The 19,339-nt window shown below is 43.7% G+C and overlaps 1 protein-coding gene across 1 annotated transcript in view; it reads right to left on the bottom strand.

The window, feature by feature from the left end:
- Positions 1-19,339, bottom strand: part of ATF6 (activating transcription factor 6) — a 222,536-nt gene that overhangs the window by 34,633 nt on the left and 168,564 nt on the right. Inside the window, exon 15 of the mRNA XM_082265424.1 lies at positions 4,861-4,945. Within this exon, the coding sequence (XP_082121550.1) occupies positions 4,861-4,945 (85 nt within the window). The remainder of the gene's footprint in view (positions 1-4,860; positions 4,946-19,339) is intronic.

Genomic DNA, 19,339 nt, shown 5'->3' with positions numbered 1-19,339 from the left:
GGAATGCTTTAGAACATATTAAAAGTATCTCACAGTGCATTCCAACGGGAAACAAATTTAGAAGAGCCAAGGTCAAACCAGGGTGGCTAAACAGTAATGTAAAAAAGCTTATTAGAGGGGGAAAAAAATGGCCTTTAAGAAATATTAATCAGAGGGGAAATAATCGGCTTTCCACCAATGCAAGGAATCCAATAAGAAATGTAAAGAAAAAATCAAGAAGGCTAAAATTGACCTCGAGAGACAAATAGCAGAGGAAAGTAAAAAGAACCCTAAGAAATTCTTTAAATAAATTTATAGCAAAAAAGGGAGGTCCGAGCATGTTGCACACATAATTAACCATGATGGTTACAGAGGACACAGAGAAGGCAACTGTACTACATGCTTTCTGTTCCTCAGTTTTTTCACAGGAAAAGAAGAGGTATACTGACCATGGCTGTATGGTTAGCAGCACATCACAGGACATGCTGCTATGGCTAACAGAGGGTGAAATCAAGGAAAGGCTTGATAACATTAACACAAATAAAATCACCAGGACCGGATGGTGTGCACCCAAGAGTACTCAAAAAACTCAGTAAGGTTATGTCTAGACGGCTGTTCCTGATCTTTGCAGATAGCATTTTGACAGGAGCAGTACCAGGTGACTGGAGGAAAGCCAATGTGATACCAATACTAAAAAAAGGGCGGAGGCATATCCCGGTCAGCCTGACGTCAATAGTATGTAAATTACTGCAAGAGATAAGGGACTATATTCAAGAATTTGCTAAAGACAACAGTATCATCAGTAGTAATCAGCATGGGTTTAAAAAAAGGACGTTCTTGTCAATACAATCGATTAACATTTTACGAGGAGGTGAGCTGTGAGCTAGATAGGGGGAGACCTGTGGATGTGGTGTATCTGGACTTTGCTAAGGCATTCAATACAGTTCCCCACAAACGCTTAATCTATAAAATAAGGTCTCCAGGCATCGACCACAAGGTTTGTTCTTGGATAGAAAACTGGTTAAACTGGCGTGTACAAAGGGTGGTGATAAATAACATGTACTGGTCTGGAGTGGTAAGTGGGGTCTCCCAAGGCTTAGTCTTGGGACCAATTTTGTTAAATTTATTCATAAATAACATAAAGGACGGGATCATTAGCTCAATCTCAGTTTTTGCAGAGGACACAAAGATAGGCAGGGCAATAACTTCTCATCAAGATCTAGAAAACTTAAAGAATGACCTGAACAAAATAACAGAGTGGGCAACTACATGGCAAATGAGGTTTAATGTGGAGAAATGTAAGGTGTGGCACTTGGCGACTAAACAAAAGCAAAATACGCTTTAGGGGGGGAACCTCTGGGGGAATCAAGAATGGAGAAAGATCTGGGAGTCTTAGTAGAAGATAGACTAAGCAATAGCATGCAATGTCAAGCTGCAGCTGCCAAAGCCAGCAGAATATTAGCATGCATGCATAAGGAAGGGGATTTATTCCAGAGATAAAACTATAATCCTACCATGGTCCCGCCACATCTGGAGTACTCTGTCCAGTTCTGGTCGCCAATCTTTAGAAAGGATGTGTTTGAACTAGAAAGAGTCACAAGAAGGGCAACTAAACTGATTAGAGGATTGGAGGGCCTTAATTATGAGGAGCGTTTGATTTATTCTCCCTGGAGAAGAGACGCCTGAGAAGGGACATGATAGCAATTTTCAAATACCTCAATGGGGATCTCAGCATAGGAAAAAAACTAATTAGCCTCAAGGAGTGTAAGAGGACACGTGGCCACACAATGACATTTGAGGAGAGGCGGTTTAACCTTAAGCTACGTAAGGGTTTTTTTACTGCAAGGGCAATAAGATTGTGGAACTCTCTTCCACAAATGGTGGTAACTGCGGGGAATATAGCTACTTTTAAAAGACTTTTGGATGTGCATTTCAAAAATCACAACATTCAGGGTTATGGGAAATGAATACGTCCACACACACCTACATGGGTTGAAATGGATGGACTGTTGTCTTTATTTAACCTCAACTACTATGTAACTATGTAACATAACCCCTCCCACTGACAGTTATCCTAATTTTTTAACAAGCGATAAGTATTAACAAGGACAGAAGGAAGGGTCCTGTGTCCTGTACTGTATTCCAAGAAACAGGCCCACAAAAAAATAAAAAAAGGTTATGAGACTAATAAGATAGGTGCTTGAAGAGCCTTCTGGGCAGAGCTGGCATCAGCAGAAGCTTAAACATCCACCAGGTAAAACCCAGCAATTGTGTGAACAGAAGACCAGGTGGGAGCCTTACAGCTGAGCGAAACAGATGCTCAAGGCTTAAACACTGTGATTGACATTCCTAATAAAAGAGTCCAGATGTTCACCACTAAATGTTCAACCTCTCCAGGTATTTTTTTTTTTTTTTTTTTTTTTACATGCCAGCTCCTCAGACAAAGTAGTTGAGCCACAGGATCTGATGCATATGAATGGACAGAAGGCCTACTGTTGGAATTTGCTGTTGGAAGCCTCCAAGATCATCCACACAATACCAATAAAGGAATGTGTTAATAATGCAAGGATCTTTAAGAATGGAACCAGGGTCCCAGGACATATAATACTGTGCAAAAGTGTTAGGGAGATGTGAAAAAATACTATAAATTCAGAATGCTTTTAGAAATTGAAGTGTTGATATTTTTTATCAATTAACAAAATGGAAAGTAAATGAAAAGATGAGAAATCGCCTATTCTGACACTTCGCTCCTACATGTAAAAATCTACTTTTTTGGCTTGAAAAATACTTAGAACCCCCAAACATTACATATATTAGCAGGGACCCTATAGAATAAAATGGTGCGTTTTGCAATTTTTTATGTCACACAGTATTTGCTCAGCGGTTTTTCAAACGCAATTTTTTTTGGGGAAAAAAACAACATTCATGAATTAAAAAAAAAAACACATTAAAGTTAGCCCAATTTTTTGGTATAATGTGAAAGATGTTATATCGAGTAAATAGATACCCAACATGTCACGCTTTAAAATTGCGTCTGCCCGTAGAATGGTGGCAAACTATGGTGCTTAAAAATTCTCCATAGGCGACGCTTTAAACGCCTTTAAAGGTTACCAGTTTAGAGTGGCACAGTGGCGCATTCGCACGTAAGCATGCTTTATTTTTATTTTTTGCACAAACTTTATTGCTATCACAAGGGATGAACAACATCCCTTGTGATAGCATGGGCCGTGACAGGTACTCTCTATGGAGGGATATGGGGTCCATTAGACCCCATTAGATGAATGCCGCTGTAGAAGTCTCCGCCCCTAGGAGACGATACGCGTGCGGGGGGAGGAGGAGCGTCTGACGTCACCCGCTGTCACTTGGAGCACGGCGAGATCCGAACAGGACGCGCCGGTGCATCTAACGCTGTTCACTTCACGCTGATCGGTCGTGCTACATAGTAAGAGGCCACTTTTTATTTATGAATGAATAAAGTATTTGTTTACAGTATCACGCTATGGTTTGCCCCCCTTTGTCTTTCTCTATGATTGATCTATGGAAAGAGCATTGGAGGTCTGGGTTTAACATTCCAAAGGAGCAGTGCTACTTGGTCCAATTCTTATGAGGAGTGTCTGTGCCTTTAGTCCTATGAGTATTGGAGGTCTGGATGTATTTTCCCTAAGGAGCGGTGTTATTTGGTTCCCTTTAAAGTAAAGAGTGTTTGTATTTTCAGCCGTAAGCTGAGAGGCCATTTTATGTGGTGGTGGGCAGTTTGTTCACTGAAGAGCACATCTCAGGATTATTATTATCTGCACCTCTTCCTCACGGAATTATGCATGGACTCTGTATCATCTATTTTAGCATGATTCGTTTTTTAGTCACATATGTGTTTCATTGTGACTTATGAGCGCTGCACTATTTCTCTTCCTCAGATCACTTCTGCCTGAAAGGGGATCGCCGGCTGAAAATAATGGTACCAGGATGATGCCTACACCTATGGTAAGTCCTTGGGTGGGAAGTGGTTAAAGAACATTATTATTTTTTTTATTTTTTTTTTTTACAGCATTTTTTTCACACCATCCTTAAACTTTTGAACAGTTCTGTACATCTGGTAACTCTGAGAAGACCGGGGGGGGGGGGGGTTTGCTTCCTCCTGATCTTGCTTTTCCCTCCTTCTTCATACTCCAGTTTTCTCGTCCTTTGGATTTTTCTTTTTGCTCTCTCGAGTAGTGAATGCTGACATTACCATTTTTTTAGAGGAGAGAATGATAGCGAAATGACCTCCCCTTTAAGGACCCCCTTTTTTTTATTCCTTAAAGCATGAGCTTTAGCGGGGTGTTCTCTCCGTGGTTTTTCCATGACACCACTCTATTATCTAACAATTGGGTAGCTCTTGTTCTAATAGAACAAGAAATCCAAAGGGAGTTATGAAGTAAGGTACTATACTGCATACCTGTTTTACCCGAGTATGACCAGCAAGTTATATTTTGTAATAAAATATTGTTTGTAAATAGTGCAATAAATAGTTTGCAGGCGTTTTTTAGGTTCTCTTTCTGCTGTGCAAATGCAACAGCAAACACATGTATATAATCTATTCAACGCGTGCAGATGCAGGGTTAGCCGTTAATCTTCATAAAAGCACAGTTATAAAACATTTATAGGCCAAACTTTATGTTCAGGAAGAAGAGGCCCAGCAATGAAACAAGGACCAAAGATGGCCCCAGAGTTGTGGAGTAACATTTACATGGTAGAGGTCTATTTTAGGCAGGGATTTACTAAAATTCACTGAATTTCCACCAATCTCCATCCTACATCACCCTGCATTGTTCCTGGGCTCACAAAACAGCTCTTTAGAAAAGGGAGAAATAAAATAATCTGTTGTTCGGTTAGCATACATACCATTTACATTCATAGAAGGCAAAATGATTGACATTTTTGGCCTGGTGGTCTTATTTCTGTTGGTGGCTGGCAAGAGCAAATGGTCCTGCAAAATATATAAAAAATATATATATAAATGAAAACACACTGATGTTTTCAAGGTGTTTGTTAATGAAGCAAACCAAAAAAATCAAATACAGAATTATCAAAAAATATTCAGGTACACTACTGTAGAGGAGAAGGATTTGCAAATTTACCATGAAAAGGGAATCCAAGGGTGTGGTGATGAGGTGTCTTTTAAGGGCCCCTATCACAGCACTCCATGCTAAGGTATGAAATTAACAAAATGGCCAGTTTTAATGTACAGTTACCATGTGGTGTACTGCTGTAAAGTACTCAGATAGAAGTTCCTAACATTTCTGCCGTAAGCATTAAGCTGGGAATAGAAGGGGCAGCATTGATATTCTAACAACGTAAGCTTTCTGATGGGAACAGAAAGCAAATTGATGACCGCATTAGCATACCGCTGGACCTTCACTGACAAATCAGTACACTGGGGGCAGTGCCATTCCTGTATTGCCCAACTGCAGTGGAAAAAAAATGGATTTTTGTAAGATCTTACCGTAAAATCCTTTTCTCTTAAGCTCATTGACAGACGTAGTCTTCTTGATTCTCAAGAGCTGGGTTATGTTGTCTCCGCAGGAGTAGGACTAGGCAGAAAGACAAAACGTTCTGGCTCCACCTTAGGGGCAGTCCCTGAGGGTATATCCTCCCTCTCTCTGCTACAGGGAATCAGTTCTGTTTTAAAGCAGTACAGAGAATTTAACCCAACCCAACTCAATGATAGAGGGGCGGGTACTACGTCTGTCAATGAGCTTAAGAGAAAAGGATTTTACGGTAAGATCTTACAAAAATCCATTTTTCTCTATCGCTCATTGACAGACGTAGTCTTCTTGATTCTCAAGAGCTGGGACATCCAGAAGCAGTGCCACAAATGAGGGGTGGGATTGACAAAATCAAATCCAATCTAGAAGGCCCAACCGGTGCCAAACTAGAAGTTTTAAAGGCTCATTATAAACAAAGAATGAGACTAAAGAAAAATTTTCCAACGGAAAAAACCCTCGAGGTAGACCACTGGTCTCCTCAAATTGCGGCCTGCAAAACCTTGCGGCCAAACGAGGCATCAGACGATGCCATTACATCAACTTTATAATGTTTAGTAAAGGTATGCACCGACGACCAGGTAGCCGCCTTGCACACCTGGACCACTGACGCCTGATGGCGAAAGGCCCATGACGCACTAAGTGCCCGAGTGGAGTGCGCCTTAACAGGGAACGGGGGCTCCCGACCCTTAATAGAATAAGCCTGTACTACCGTCTGTCTGATCCATCTGGAAATGGTCGCGGCAGATGCAGGCAACCCCTTTTTGGGTCCATCTGGGATCACAAAAAGTGAATCCGTCTTGCGAAACGAGTCTGTCGTTTTCAAGTATACCCTGATCGCCCGGACCACATCCAAGGAGTGTAAAGCAAACTCCCGAGGATGACTGGGCTTAGGACACAGGGAAGGTAATACAATTTCTTCATTCAGATGAAATTCTGAAACCACTTTTGGTAGGAAGGATGGATTCGGACGAAGAACCACCTTATCTCTATGAACCACCAGATATGGTGAACGACAAGATAATGCGGCCAGTTCTGACACCCTGCGTGCAGAAGTAATAGCCACCAAGAAGGCCACCTTCTGGGACAACGTAGGTAGAGGAATCTCCCTAATATCTTCAAAGGGAGGTTTCTGAAGAACCGACAACACTAAATTAAGATCCCAGGGGGGTAACGGCGCGTGCACTGGCGGAGCCAGATGTCGCACCCCCTGGATGAAATTCCGCACCAAGGAATGAGTAGCCAAAGGCTTCTGAAAGAAGATGGCTAATGCTGAGACCTGACCCTTGATAGTACTCAAGGCCAGTTTCTGCTCAACCCCTTGTTGCAGAAAAGCCAATATTCGACTAATCGAATAAGACCGAGGACGGAACCCCAAAGGTTCACACCATGCAATGTAGGACTTCCATGTGCGATGATAAATCTTTCTGGAAGTCGCTTTCCTTGCTTCAACTAGAGTAGGAATAACTGAAGCTGACAAACCTTTGTCCTTCAGCACCTGGGTCTCAATAGCCAGGCCGTTAAAGCCAGCGATCGTAAAGCAGGATGGAAGATCGGTCCCTGAGACAGTAGATCCTCCCTGAGAGGAAGTCTCCACGGGACGTCCGCCACCAGTCTGACCATGTCGGCGTACAAAGCTCGACGAGGCCAGTCCGGAGCTACCAGGATTACTGGAATTCCTTCCTCCTCTATCCTGCGAAGAAGTCTTGGCAGTAACGCGAGAGGAGGGAAGGCATATATTAGCTGGTATTGCCCCCACGGGGCGATCAGTGCGTCTGCGGTTTCTGCTAGAGGATCGCGGGAGCGAGCCACGAATCTCTGAACTTTCCTGTTGAATCGTGATGCCAACAGATCCACATCCGGGGTGCCCCACCGTAGGCACAACTGGTGGAAAACGTCTGGATGGAGGGACCATTCCCCCTGATCCAGGGTCTGAGATAATCTGCCTGCCAATTCTCCACCCCCGGAATGAACACCGCAGAGATTGCTGGAACAAATCGTTCCGCCCAGCGAAGAATGCAAGCCACTTCTTTGGCCGCTCGGACACTCTTGGTGCCCCCCTGGTGATTGACATAAGCCACGGCCGTGGCATTGTCCGACTGGATCCGAACCGGGCTGCCCTGGAGCTGCTCGGTCCAGTGAATCAGACAAAGTCTGATCGCTCTCAGTTCCAATACATTTATCGGTAACCTGGATTCTTCCAGGGACCAAAGTCCCTGGACAGATAACTGACCGAGAATTCCTCCCCATCCGGATAGACTGGCATCCGTGGTCACTAGCGTCCAATATATTGGCAGAAATGACTTTCCCTGGCTGAGCATCGGAGACCGAAGCCACCAGACCAGAGACTCTCTGGTCTGTTTGCTCAATCGGATCTGATTGTCCAGGGATTCCGGATTCCGATTCCATCTGAGAAGAATCTCTTGCTGAAGAATTCGGGTATGGGACTGGGCAAATGGGACTGCTTCGAACGAAGCCACCATCAACCCCAGAACCCTCATGCAAGTCCGAAGGGAAGACCAGCTGTTGGACAGTAACAACTGGACTGCTGATTGAATTTTTCGGAGTTTCCCTACCGGAAGAAAAACTCTTGTCCTGACTGTGTCTAAAATTAGACCCAGATATTCGAGCCTCTGGGTGGGAACCAGAAATGACTTTTGCTGGTTCACCAGCCACCCGAATTCCTGTAAAGAAATCATAGTAATTTCTATGTTTTGTAGCAAGGTCTGAGGAGACTCTGCATGAAGCAGAAGATCGTCTAGGTAACCAAGGATCGATATACCTCTTTGGCGCAGAAGTGCCAACATTGGGGCCAACACCTTTGTGAAGACCCGCGGAGCCGTGGCGAGACCGAAAGGTAACGCCACAAACTGATAGTGGTTCTCCTCTACGGAAAAGCGTAGAAACCGCTGATGTCCTGCGAAAATGGGAATGTGAAGATAGGCGTCCTTGATGTCTATGGACGCTAGGACATCCCCTGGATGCAGGAAGGCTGCTACCGTGCGAATGGACTCCATTCTGAATCTTCTTATGTTGACGAAAGAATTGAGTGCTCTTAAGTCCAGAATTGGACGCACTTTGCCCTCTTTCCTGGGTATAGTAAACAGGTTTGAATAAAACCCTTGAAACCGTTCTGTCCAAGGAACGTGGACTACCACTCCTTGTTGTAGTAAATCTGTGACTGCTCTCCGCAGATCTTCTAAACGATCTGAGGATAGTCGGATATTGGAAGGGAAGAATCGCGCCGGTGGGAGAGATCGAAACTCGATCTTGTACCCTGACCTTATGACTTCGCAAACCCATTTGTCCGGGATTCTGGAAAGCCATGGATCCGGGAACCGGCGAAGACGTCCCCCCATCCCAGTTATGGGTGGGGGCGCACCTTCAGGCTTTGGATGGTTTATCTTCAGGTCTGGAGGGGCGGGCTTTTGCTTGCCCGACCAACGACCCCTGACGCCTCCTGCAGGAGCTTTGGAGGACTTAGTTTTTTCACCCGCGGGACGAAAAAACCTCTTGTGAGCAGAAAAAGAAGGCCCTCGTCTTTGACGAGTTCCTCTACCTTTAAAATTTTGCGGTAAAAAGGTGCTCTTTCCACCCGTGAGATCTTTGATGATCTCATCTAAGTTGGCTCCAAATAGACGCTCTCCTGAAAAGGGGATATTAGCCAATGCTTTTTTGGAACCTTGGTCGGCTAACCAACCTTTTAGCCACAGTGTACGCCTGAGAACCACTGCTGAGACTGATGCTCGCGCCAATAATGGAGTGGCGTCTAACGCCGCATCACACACAAACTGTAACCCCTGTATCATTTGTTCCAACAAATCTGATACCGCCTGAGGGACCTCTTCTAAGTCCCGGCGTAACCACTTGGTCCATTCAGTTACAGCCTGCGAAACCAGACCAATAGCTATTATAGGTCTGAAAGCTGATCCAATCAAGGAAAACATGGTGCGAGACATAGCTTCTATCTTGCGATCCACTGGATCTTTAAAAGACGGAGCGTCTTCTAAAGGAATAACCGTGGCTTTATTCAGTCTAGCAATTGGTGAATCCACCACAGGTGGTTCTGTCCATTTCTTAATAAGGGTTTCCTCAAACGGATAACGCCTGTCAATGCGTTTAGAAATAGTAAAAGTGCGTTTTGGCAGACGCCATTCTTCTTCGATTGGATTGCCAAAACATTTGGGCAATGGAAAAACCTTCGCCACTTTGATGCGTTTTTTAGTCCCAAAAGGGATTTCAGTTTCAGCTATTTCCGATGGAATACCCTGTAACCTTAAGGTCTCTTGAACAGATACAATGAGTGCGTTTACCAACGCTTCCTCTCGGGCTATGGCGGATGCCGAAACATCCTCCTCACTGTCTGAAGAGACAGGACCCGAGACACCAATCCCAGATGAAGTACCTGCAACTGCAGAAATGGGCTCAGAATCTGAAACCGAGGTTTCAGATAATATGGGGTTAGGCGGGGGTCGCTTTCTTGCGCCCTGTCCCTGACAAGCCACTTCCACCCGGGACACAAAAGTTTCCATAATAGCTGACAATGATTCAATTGTCAATGGGGTGCTGGAGGATCCTGCAGACCCCTCGAGGGGATCCGGAGGAGATACATGAGTGGCAGGGTCCATGTTAATACAGGACACCTTTGCCAGCAAAACAAAAAAACTTTTTCTTTTTTTTTTTGTGTGTCTCCCCCTAGCGCAATAGCGCCCCTCAGAGTACCTGCTTCTCGATCCCACAGAGAGAGAGAGGGACCCCCAAGGCTCACCAACCGATGCAGTGCAGTTTCCAACCAACTGCAGTCAGCGTCTGTCTTACACAGACTGGAAGGAGCTGTTTGCTTTTTCCCGGGTAGAAGGCGTGGCTCCGCCCCCTGTGTACGCCTTCCGGCGTTCCCAGCTCTCCATGAGGTAGCTGGGCTCACAAAACATGGCCGCCCCCATAGAAGAGACATAAGACTCCAAAAACATGGCGGCCGGCGTGACCTGAGGACATACATGCATTCGGTCTACGGCAAAATGGCGGCGGACCGCCGAAATCGTTTTCCCAGCACATCCACCTGCATCTCTGCTAAGAGGCGATATATGGATCTACAGAAGATACACTACACATAAGGTAGGATTATACCTCCTATGTCTGCTGTAATGTTACAGTCTGCTGGGTAGAGTGTTAGCTCTTAAACCAAGTCCACTTCCCACAAACACATGCTGTATTACAAGGGGGACTTGTAAGTATCAGATATATACTGACCATATATGGAGGGGCCCATAATACATACTGCCTCATAACGAGGAAAAAAGGGAACGTTTACTCACCATACCGAACCGACAGGCACCCTCTCTTCACAATACCCTCTCCACCGGGGTGGGGGTTTGTGGACCACTCCGGACGCCTCGACTCTCTGGTACCTGGCGTCCAAGCGAGACTTTTAACTCGCAAGGTCAGTCCCTCCACTGGGACTCCGTCGCGGCCGACCCAGCGCGGAGCTCTGGTCTGCACGCGCTCGTAGGCAGAAACCGGGGTGACCACTGGATCTCAACATCCAGCACGTCGCCCGGCCCCGCATACTTACTTGAATATGTCGCGGCCGACCAAGCGCAATGCCATGGTCTGCGCGCGCTCGTAGGCCGGCTGGGGTGACCACAAGTGTCGCCCAGTCCGGCATTTTTGCTTGAAGATCTCACAGGAAAAAAACACTGGAGAAAACTACCTAAAAAATGCCTTTTTCTTAAAGAAAAAAAGTCTTGCCAGGACCAAAAGATCCCAGCAAGGAACTTAGGTCCTTACTCCTGACTAGACAGAAAAAAACTGATTCCCTGTAGCAGAGAGAGGGAGGATATACCCTCAGGGACTGCCCCTAAGGTGGAGCCAGAACGTTTTGTCTTTCTGCCTAGTCCTACTCCTGCGGAGACAACATAACCCAGCTCTTGAGAATCAAGAAGACTACGTCTGTCAATGAGCGATAGAGAAACATAACTTACCAACCTAGCTGTGCAGTGTGTGCCAGGGGTACCTGGATTTCATGACTGGTTGAATAAAGTTACAAATCCTTCAGCAGGTAAAACAATTCACATACATGCATTTCATTAGCATAAGTATTAGTTTACTCAGTGTTCACCTTCAAAGTGTTTTTATTGTGTGAATAGCTCCAGGTTTACATTATATAGCTGCAGGGTTCTATTATTTGATATTGTCACCAACACTCAGACTTCTACATATGATCGCAGTCAAAATGTTATTTTTTTGACAATACAGGGGTTAAAACCCTATGTTTAGTTATTTGTTGTCCCAGATTATAAGATTTCCCCTCACATTCAGTCACAATGACCATAGATAGGTGTAGGGCTGAAACAACAAATCGATTAATCGACAACTAATCGATTATGAAAATAGTTGTCAACTATTTTTGTAATCGATTAATCGGTCAGACGATTAGTTGTTCAGCATACAGAATGCATTATTTGTTTACATATCAGAAAATAAAGTGAAACGCACATACAGTTTTGTACACCATCCGTACATGTGAGTAGATGGCAGAGAACTTGTGAATGTGTGAGGAGCGATGCCTTATGGGAAATTTAGTCCTGGGCAAGAGAAGGAACGAAGTGATTCTAAAAAGGCAGTTTTTTTTTTTTTTTTTTTTACCTTGCTTATAAACACTTTAAGGGCTCTGTGCAGGGAAGATCAGCATCTAAACCCAGAGAAGGTGGAGGCTGATAGACTAGAGGTGATATAAGGCATTACAATTACATTTAGAGAAAAAGTTTACTAGTATTGTGCATTATATTTAAAATATTATATCCATGAAAAAAAAGAGTCTCAACTGTTAGTACTACTTTAATATATAAATGTTATTTTCCCCTCTCCACCCTTCATATAGCTTCATGTTTGACTCCCAGTTAAAATATCCTGCATATCCGACTTCTGGGCATTTTTTTTTTTTATATACATACATGATACAAGATATAAATACTTTCATTGTTTCACAGTAGAAATTATAATTATATTACAGTAGCGATTATCTGCTGTTTTTTTTAATATAAAAGGGCTATTTTTATTTTTTTAACCCCATCATGACAGGTAAAAAAAAAGCATGCTGCTGCTACTACTAAATGTCTTATGCTGCCCATACATGTATTGCATTTTTGGACAAAAATATTTGCATCTATATTTATACAAAAATTATTTGTTTATTTGTTGAATGGACAAGTGTTGTTTGAAAATTCCACTTGCTTTAAACATTCAATTTTGAAATGAATATAACTTCCGAGCAAAAACCACATACACGATTTAAAGATTTGTCCGTACGGCATACGATCTTGGAGGTCACGCCCGGCGTGACCTCAGAGATCGTCATCGTATGCCGGAGGGAGTGGTATCACCTGGGTGTGACTTAAGGCAAGTGGGTGAGAGACGGATCGGTATCGGGTGGGTGGGAGATGGAGCGGGTGAGAGACAGCAGTATTGAGTGGATTCCTGAATGGAGCGGTATCACCCGGGTATCACTTACGGCAAGTGGGCAAGATATACCGATCTGCCAGCAGATCTGCTAATGTGGAATTGCTTATATCTTTAATTTGTACACATGCGAGTGGCATATTCAATAACATTTGTAAACGGAATTATGCTATGTGACATTTTACCCTTACATGAGCAATGTTTGGAATATCGGCAATATCGGCCAGTTCTGGGGTCGATATAGATATATCGGCAAAAGTCAATATCGGCCCTCGATAAATCGGCTTGCCGATAATCAGTCGATCCCTAATTTAAACCTCCAATAATACATATATATCTGTCTCAGAGTGGATTAAATATCCAACTATAAAGCTGGCTATTTATATTTACCATTTACCACTGCATATAGATATTCAAGAAGATTAACTAAATTATACACCAACCTTTTTTTTTTGTTGAGGTTTTTATCCGATTAGTTGATTAATCGAAACAATAAATCGGCCAACTAATCGATTATGAAAATAATTTTTAGTTGCAGCCCTAGATAGGTGTAGGAAAACTGTACCGACAGTGCAACAGAAAGCAATAGAAACGACTTTGCTTGTCAGCCAGTAAGGCTTTTAGCTCTCACAATTAAAAAAAAATAAAAACTAAAAAAATCAAGTATTTGATCCCAGAGCAAAACATGACACTTTTCCGTTCTTGGTGGAGTAAACCCTTGCTGGCAAGCACAGAGGTAAGAGGTTTCTTGTAGTTGGTAACCAAGTTAGCACACATTTGAGGAGGAATTTTGGTCCACTCATCTTTACAGATCTCAAAATCCTTAAGGTTTCTTGGCTGTCTCTTGGCAACTCCAAGTTTCAGCTCCCCATACATTTTCTATAGGATTAAGGTCTGAAGACTGACTAGGCCACTCCATGACCTTAATGTGCTTCTTCTTGAGCCACTTCTTTGTTGCTTCTTTCCAGCATTGTCATGCTGGAAGACCCATCCACATCCCATCTTCAGTGTTCTGACTGAGGAAGAAGGTTCTCATCCAAGTAAAATGCTGACTATTACCCTAAGAACACCATCCCTACAGTAAAGCTGATGGAAACATTATGTTTTGGGGTTCTCGGCCAAAAGACGGGGCCATGTATTCTACAATCTTGGATGAGAACCTTCTTCCCTCAGACAAAACACTGAAGAAGGGTCATGGATGGGTCTTTCAGTATGACAATGACCCAAAACATACCACCAAGGCAACATAGTAATGGCTCAAGAAGCACATTAAGGTCATGGAGCGGCCTAACCAGTCTCCAGACCTTAATCTTCTAGAAAATATTTGGAGGGTGCTAAAAATTCGAACTTCCAAGCGACAACCAAGAAACCTTAAAAATTTAGAGAAGATCTATAAAAAAGAGTGGAGCAAAATTCCTTCTGAAATGTGTGCAAACCTGGTCACTAACTACAAGAAACGTCTTACCTCTCTGCTTGCCAACAATGGTTTCCCCATCAAGTACCAAGTCATTTTTTGCTTGGGGATCAAATACTTATTTTGGTGTGGGTGTGTGTGTGTGTGTGTGTGTGTATATATGTGTAAATAATAATTTTTTTTTTACTCACATTTATGTATATATTTTATTACAGCTTTTCATGTTACAACACTGAAGAAATTACACTTTGCTACAATGTAAATTAGTGAGTGCATAGCTTGTATAACAGTGTCAATTTGCTGTCCCCTCAAAACAACAACACACAGCCATTAATGTCTAAACCGCTTGCAAAAAAAGTGAGTACACTCCTAAGTTAAAAAGTCCAAATTAAGCCCAAAGTGTCAATATTTTGCGTGGCAACCATTATTTTCCAGCACTGTCTTAACCCTCTTGGGCATAGAGTTCACCAGAGCTTCACATGTTGCTACTGGAGTCCTCTTCCACACTTCCATGAGGACACCACGGAGCTGGTGGATGTTAGAGACCTTGCACTCCTCCACCTTCCGTTTGAGGATGCCTCACAGATGCTCAATAGGGTTTATGTCTGGAGACATGCTTGGTCAGTCCATCACCTTTACTAGAGATCGACCGATTAAAGGCAACACCGATATATCGAGGGCCGATATGCACTTTCCCCGATATATTGGAATCTGCCTTTGGATTTACCGATATTTTCGTGACGTCATTGCGTATGTTGCGCGCATACGTTCTGCCTTCTAACACCCCATACGTGACATTACTTCACGGCGCGCTGTACATGTTCTCCGTCTTAAGACCACCTCCCACGCCTCGGACAGCCTCGTGTGCAGCCAGCTACAGTCCGGTTCGGTCATGGTGCCAGACATCCACCCACAGGCCCTGGCCTCAGCCACTCACCACAGGGTGCCACCGCCAGCCATCCGACCCACAACAGAACAGGGTGCCAGCTGGCCAGCATCCAGCCACAAGCCAGCCACCCGCCACCGTGACCAGTGACCACACACAGTGTTCCAGCAAGCCAGCCACAGCCATCCACAACAAGCCAGGGTGAGTTAGTGACACCAAGCCAGCCACACACACACACACACACACACACACACACACACACAACAGGGTGACCCCAAGCAAACCACCCAGCCACCACAGTGTTCCTGCAAGCCATCCACCCACCCACCAGTGTTCCTGCAAGCCAGCCACCCACAGCAGGGTGACACCAAGCAACACACACTGCCAGGCGTTAGCCACCAACCCACAACAGGGTGCCAGCCACTTCAGCCAGCCATTTTTTTTATCTTTTTTGTGTCTTTCAAATTGAAATGGAGATAGATGAGGAGAGAAAAAGTAAGTGTGGTCTGGGACTATATTTCGTCTCAACCTTCTCCAGGAACAGCAGTAGTGTGCAACACATGTACAAACAACATAAGCATAGGATCAGTAACTGCAAAAAACAAAAATACGTCAAATCTTTGGGCCCATATAAGAGTTCATCATATTGAATTATATCATGCAGCAAAGAAAAAACAAAATGAATATCAATGTGATTTTGAAATACCTCCTCCACTATCCCAGGCAACAATAACAGATATGTTTCAGAAAAAAAACATGTGTCACTGTCTAGATTCAGATGGAAGATCCCAATTGCTGGACAGGGTAATCACAGAGATGATGGTCACTGATAACCAGCCATTTACAATGGTGTCTGACTCAGGATCTAGGTGGTTGATGTCCATACTTAAGCCAAGCTACACACTGAAGAGTGAGAAGTATTATCGAACAGGAATGCTGCAAAAATATAATCAAAAGGTCGTTGACAAAGTAAAGGGAATGCTGGCAACTCACTCATTCACGACCGACTGCTGGTCAGGACAGAGTCAGGCGAGTCACCAATGATTCTTACATGCCACTTCATTGACAACGGATGGACAAAAGGCAATTGGTGTTGAATACAAAAGCGATGCAAGGATCCCACACTGAGTACAGTAAAGAAATGTTTCTAGGCATGCTGGAAGACTGGGGAATCAACAAAGACAGAATGATACTTGTGCTACTTCGAGACATTGGAGCAAACCTGCGGAAAGGAATGAGGCTTGATGATATGTCATACTCCAGTGTCATGGCACACAACACCCTCCAACTTTCAAATGATGGTCTGTCAAGCCAAAGAGCTTTGATTGATTTATGTTTTGAGAAGCATGAACAGATTAAAAATGTTGTGCTTGCAAGTCTTTTGAATCCTCAATACAAGAACAATGCTTTCTCTTCCGATGATGTATTGGCAAAGGCAAAACAATGGGTGACAGAAGATATTCAACAGGAGGTTCCTGCCAAAAAGACAAGTCCAGATCACTATTTTGATAATATGAAAGAGCAGCATGCTGCAAAAACAGAAACATGTCCAAAAATACATCAACGAACAGAAGAGAATCTTCTTCATCGTGGTCGAATTGATCAGGACATTTTCAGTAATTTAAAAAATTTAAAAAAGTGGTGGGCGGAGATTGCCATGCTGAGCATCGGCGTCATGCCCTTAGCCAATCCACTGTCCGACATTGCCGATCAGTGGATTTGGATTTTTCTTCCACTCTGACTGCTGGGAGGGGTCAGTGTGGTGGGCGGAGTCCGGCACCCACCGGAAGCCGGGTCCGTCCCACCCCGCCCCTTCCTTTGGCGTCCGAATGGCGTTGGCGGGGACTCGCCCAGGTCTGGGGAGATACAAACCCGATGGATCCTTAGGATCCTATTTCTATATGCGCTGCCTGCACTTTGGTTTTATTCATCATCTTTTTGATATCCTCTTTGTAAGTCACCATCATCTGTATATTTATTTCTTTTTCAACTCACCTTGGTTTTTCTTTTTTCCCCCGCACACTTTCTCTTCCAATCCTGAAAGCAGGTTCTTTATTGCTCTTTTTTTCTCCCTCTTCACTTATTTGCCTTATGGCTTACACGGCACTCTGGTGTTTCCTTTGGGATCCTATGGTATTTATTCTTTTCTTCTTGAATCTTCTCACACCCAATATCTCAATTTGGACCTAGTCCCTCTACAGTATATATATTTTTCATACGTTATTTTCACTAAACAATGTTGTTTTTGAACAGATCATTGGGTCACTTATGTGTGAGATTATTGGCAAATCCTATTTTCTTTATGGGGTCCATCTGGTTCCTCCCCCCTGTTCCACCTTGGACCCTTTGTGGCGTGCACCCGCCTCAGCCCCGGATCAGACGTATACCCATTCTGGTGCATCCAGCAATGAGAAATGTTTTTTCCTTTATATCCTTCAAAATCCCAGAATATCCTTGGAGATTCTCTGGTTGATTAATTGATACAATCGTGTTTTTGTAAGTATTAAAACTTTTCAGATTTTGGCTGTTCTCAAGTTGAATTTTCCGGTATACCTATTTATATTTTTATTATATCTGTGCCAATTAATTTTTACTTTTAGGTATTTTATAAAGCTCCTGAAGAGTGGATGTAAATTCCACGAAACGCGTAGAGCTACAAAATGACAGATCACGACATGGATTCATGGAATGTATATGGAAAATTTTAAATGTTTATGTGGATTGCTTGCTCTTTTGTCCTCGGATTCAGAGCATTCATGCAACTTGTATTTTGTATGTACATGGGTAATACAGTATTATATAGTATATATTCCTCATTGATGTTATATGCAATACACGTGTATGTGTATTGTTTCTCTCCATGGCATCCATTCGTGTTGTTTTTCCCAAATTAATTTATTGACCGACATGTTTTGATTATTACAATTGCTGCTTGATTTTTCCGTCATGTAGCCATTGACCAATAAATCATTATTTGGCACCCGTTGTTCTTTTTATTTATTGACAGCTAATGTTTCAACTCACTCAAAGTCCCACTGACCCCCCTATTTATTAGGACATTTTCAGGCTCGGGTCACACTATTGCGATGCGGGAAGGCTGCGAATTCGCAGCCTTTTCCCGCATCGCACACGCACCCCCGGCAGTTCACACTGCCATATGCGATACGCTGGGGGTGTCAATGTAATCTTAACGACACCCCCAGTTTGATCGCATATCGCAGTGCGATCGTGCAGTTCGCACAGGATGGGATCGCACAAGTGTGAACCGCTGTGCGATCCGATCCTGATGCGGCTGCAAAAATGCCTCCTGTGCGTGTTTGCACCGGGTGCGATGCGAATTTAGCCATACAAACTGTATGGCTAAACTCGCACCGCACAGCTGATCGCATGTAATGTCGGAGCAGTGCGCTCCGACATTACATGCGAACCCGGCACTCGCATGAGTGTGAACCGGGTCTCAGTGTTTTATTGGGGCCTCATGCAGAGGATTAAATTTCTTCTGAATCTTCAATAATGAGCCTGGATGATGAACTTCATCTTTATTTGAAGGAACCAGAAATTGACAGAAGTGATCCTCTTCAGTGGTGGAAACAAAATGAGGCACGCTACAAAAGATTTGCTTCCCATGCTAGAAGATAACTCTCTCTCTGCTCTTCTGTCCTCCTCTCCGCCTGAGCATGTTTATGAAGTGGCAGCATTATATGAACAAAACAGAAGCCCTTTAACAGGTGACCATGGACATGCTGAAATGTTCTGCTTTCTGCAGTATAATATTGTTCTACATAACTGGGAGTATTGAAAAGAGTAGTGTCCACTCAAATCCACTGTGTAGCTGTTGCATAGCTTTTATTTCAAGCAGTTTTGCACTGACTGCACTGGATGCAGTGAGTGCCCTACTGCAGAGGTAGTCCACTGACTCCAATCCACTGTCTAACTGTTGCATAGCTTTTTTTCTAGAAGTTTTGCACCGACTGCAGTAGTTGCAGTGAGTGCCATACTGCAGAGGTAGTCCACTGACTCCAGTCCAATCCATTGTGTAGCTGTTGTGTTGCCTAGTTTTTTTTTCTATCAGTTTTGCAC

This window comes from Pelophylax lessonae (assembly GCF_965119305.1).
Source record: "Pelophylax lessonae genome assembly, chromosome: 8".
NCBI lineage: Eukaryota > Metazoa > Chordata > Amphibia > Anura > Ranidae > Pelophylax > Pelophylax lessonae.
The sequence above is the reverse complement of the archived record's forward strand: the minus strand, read 5'-3'. Positions and strand labels throughout refer to the sequence as shown.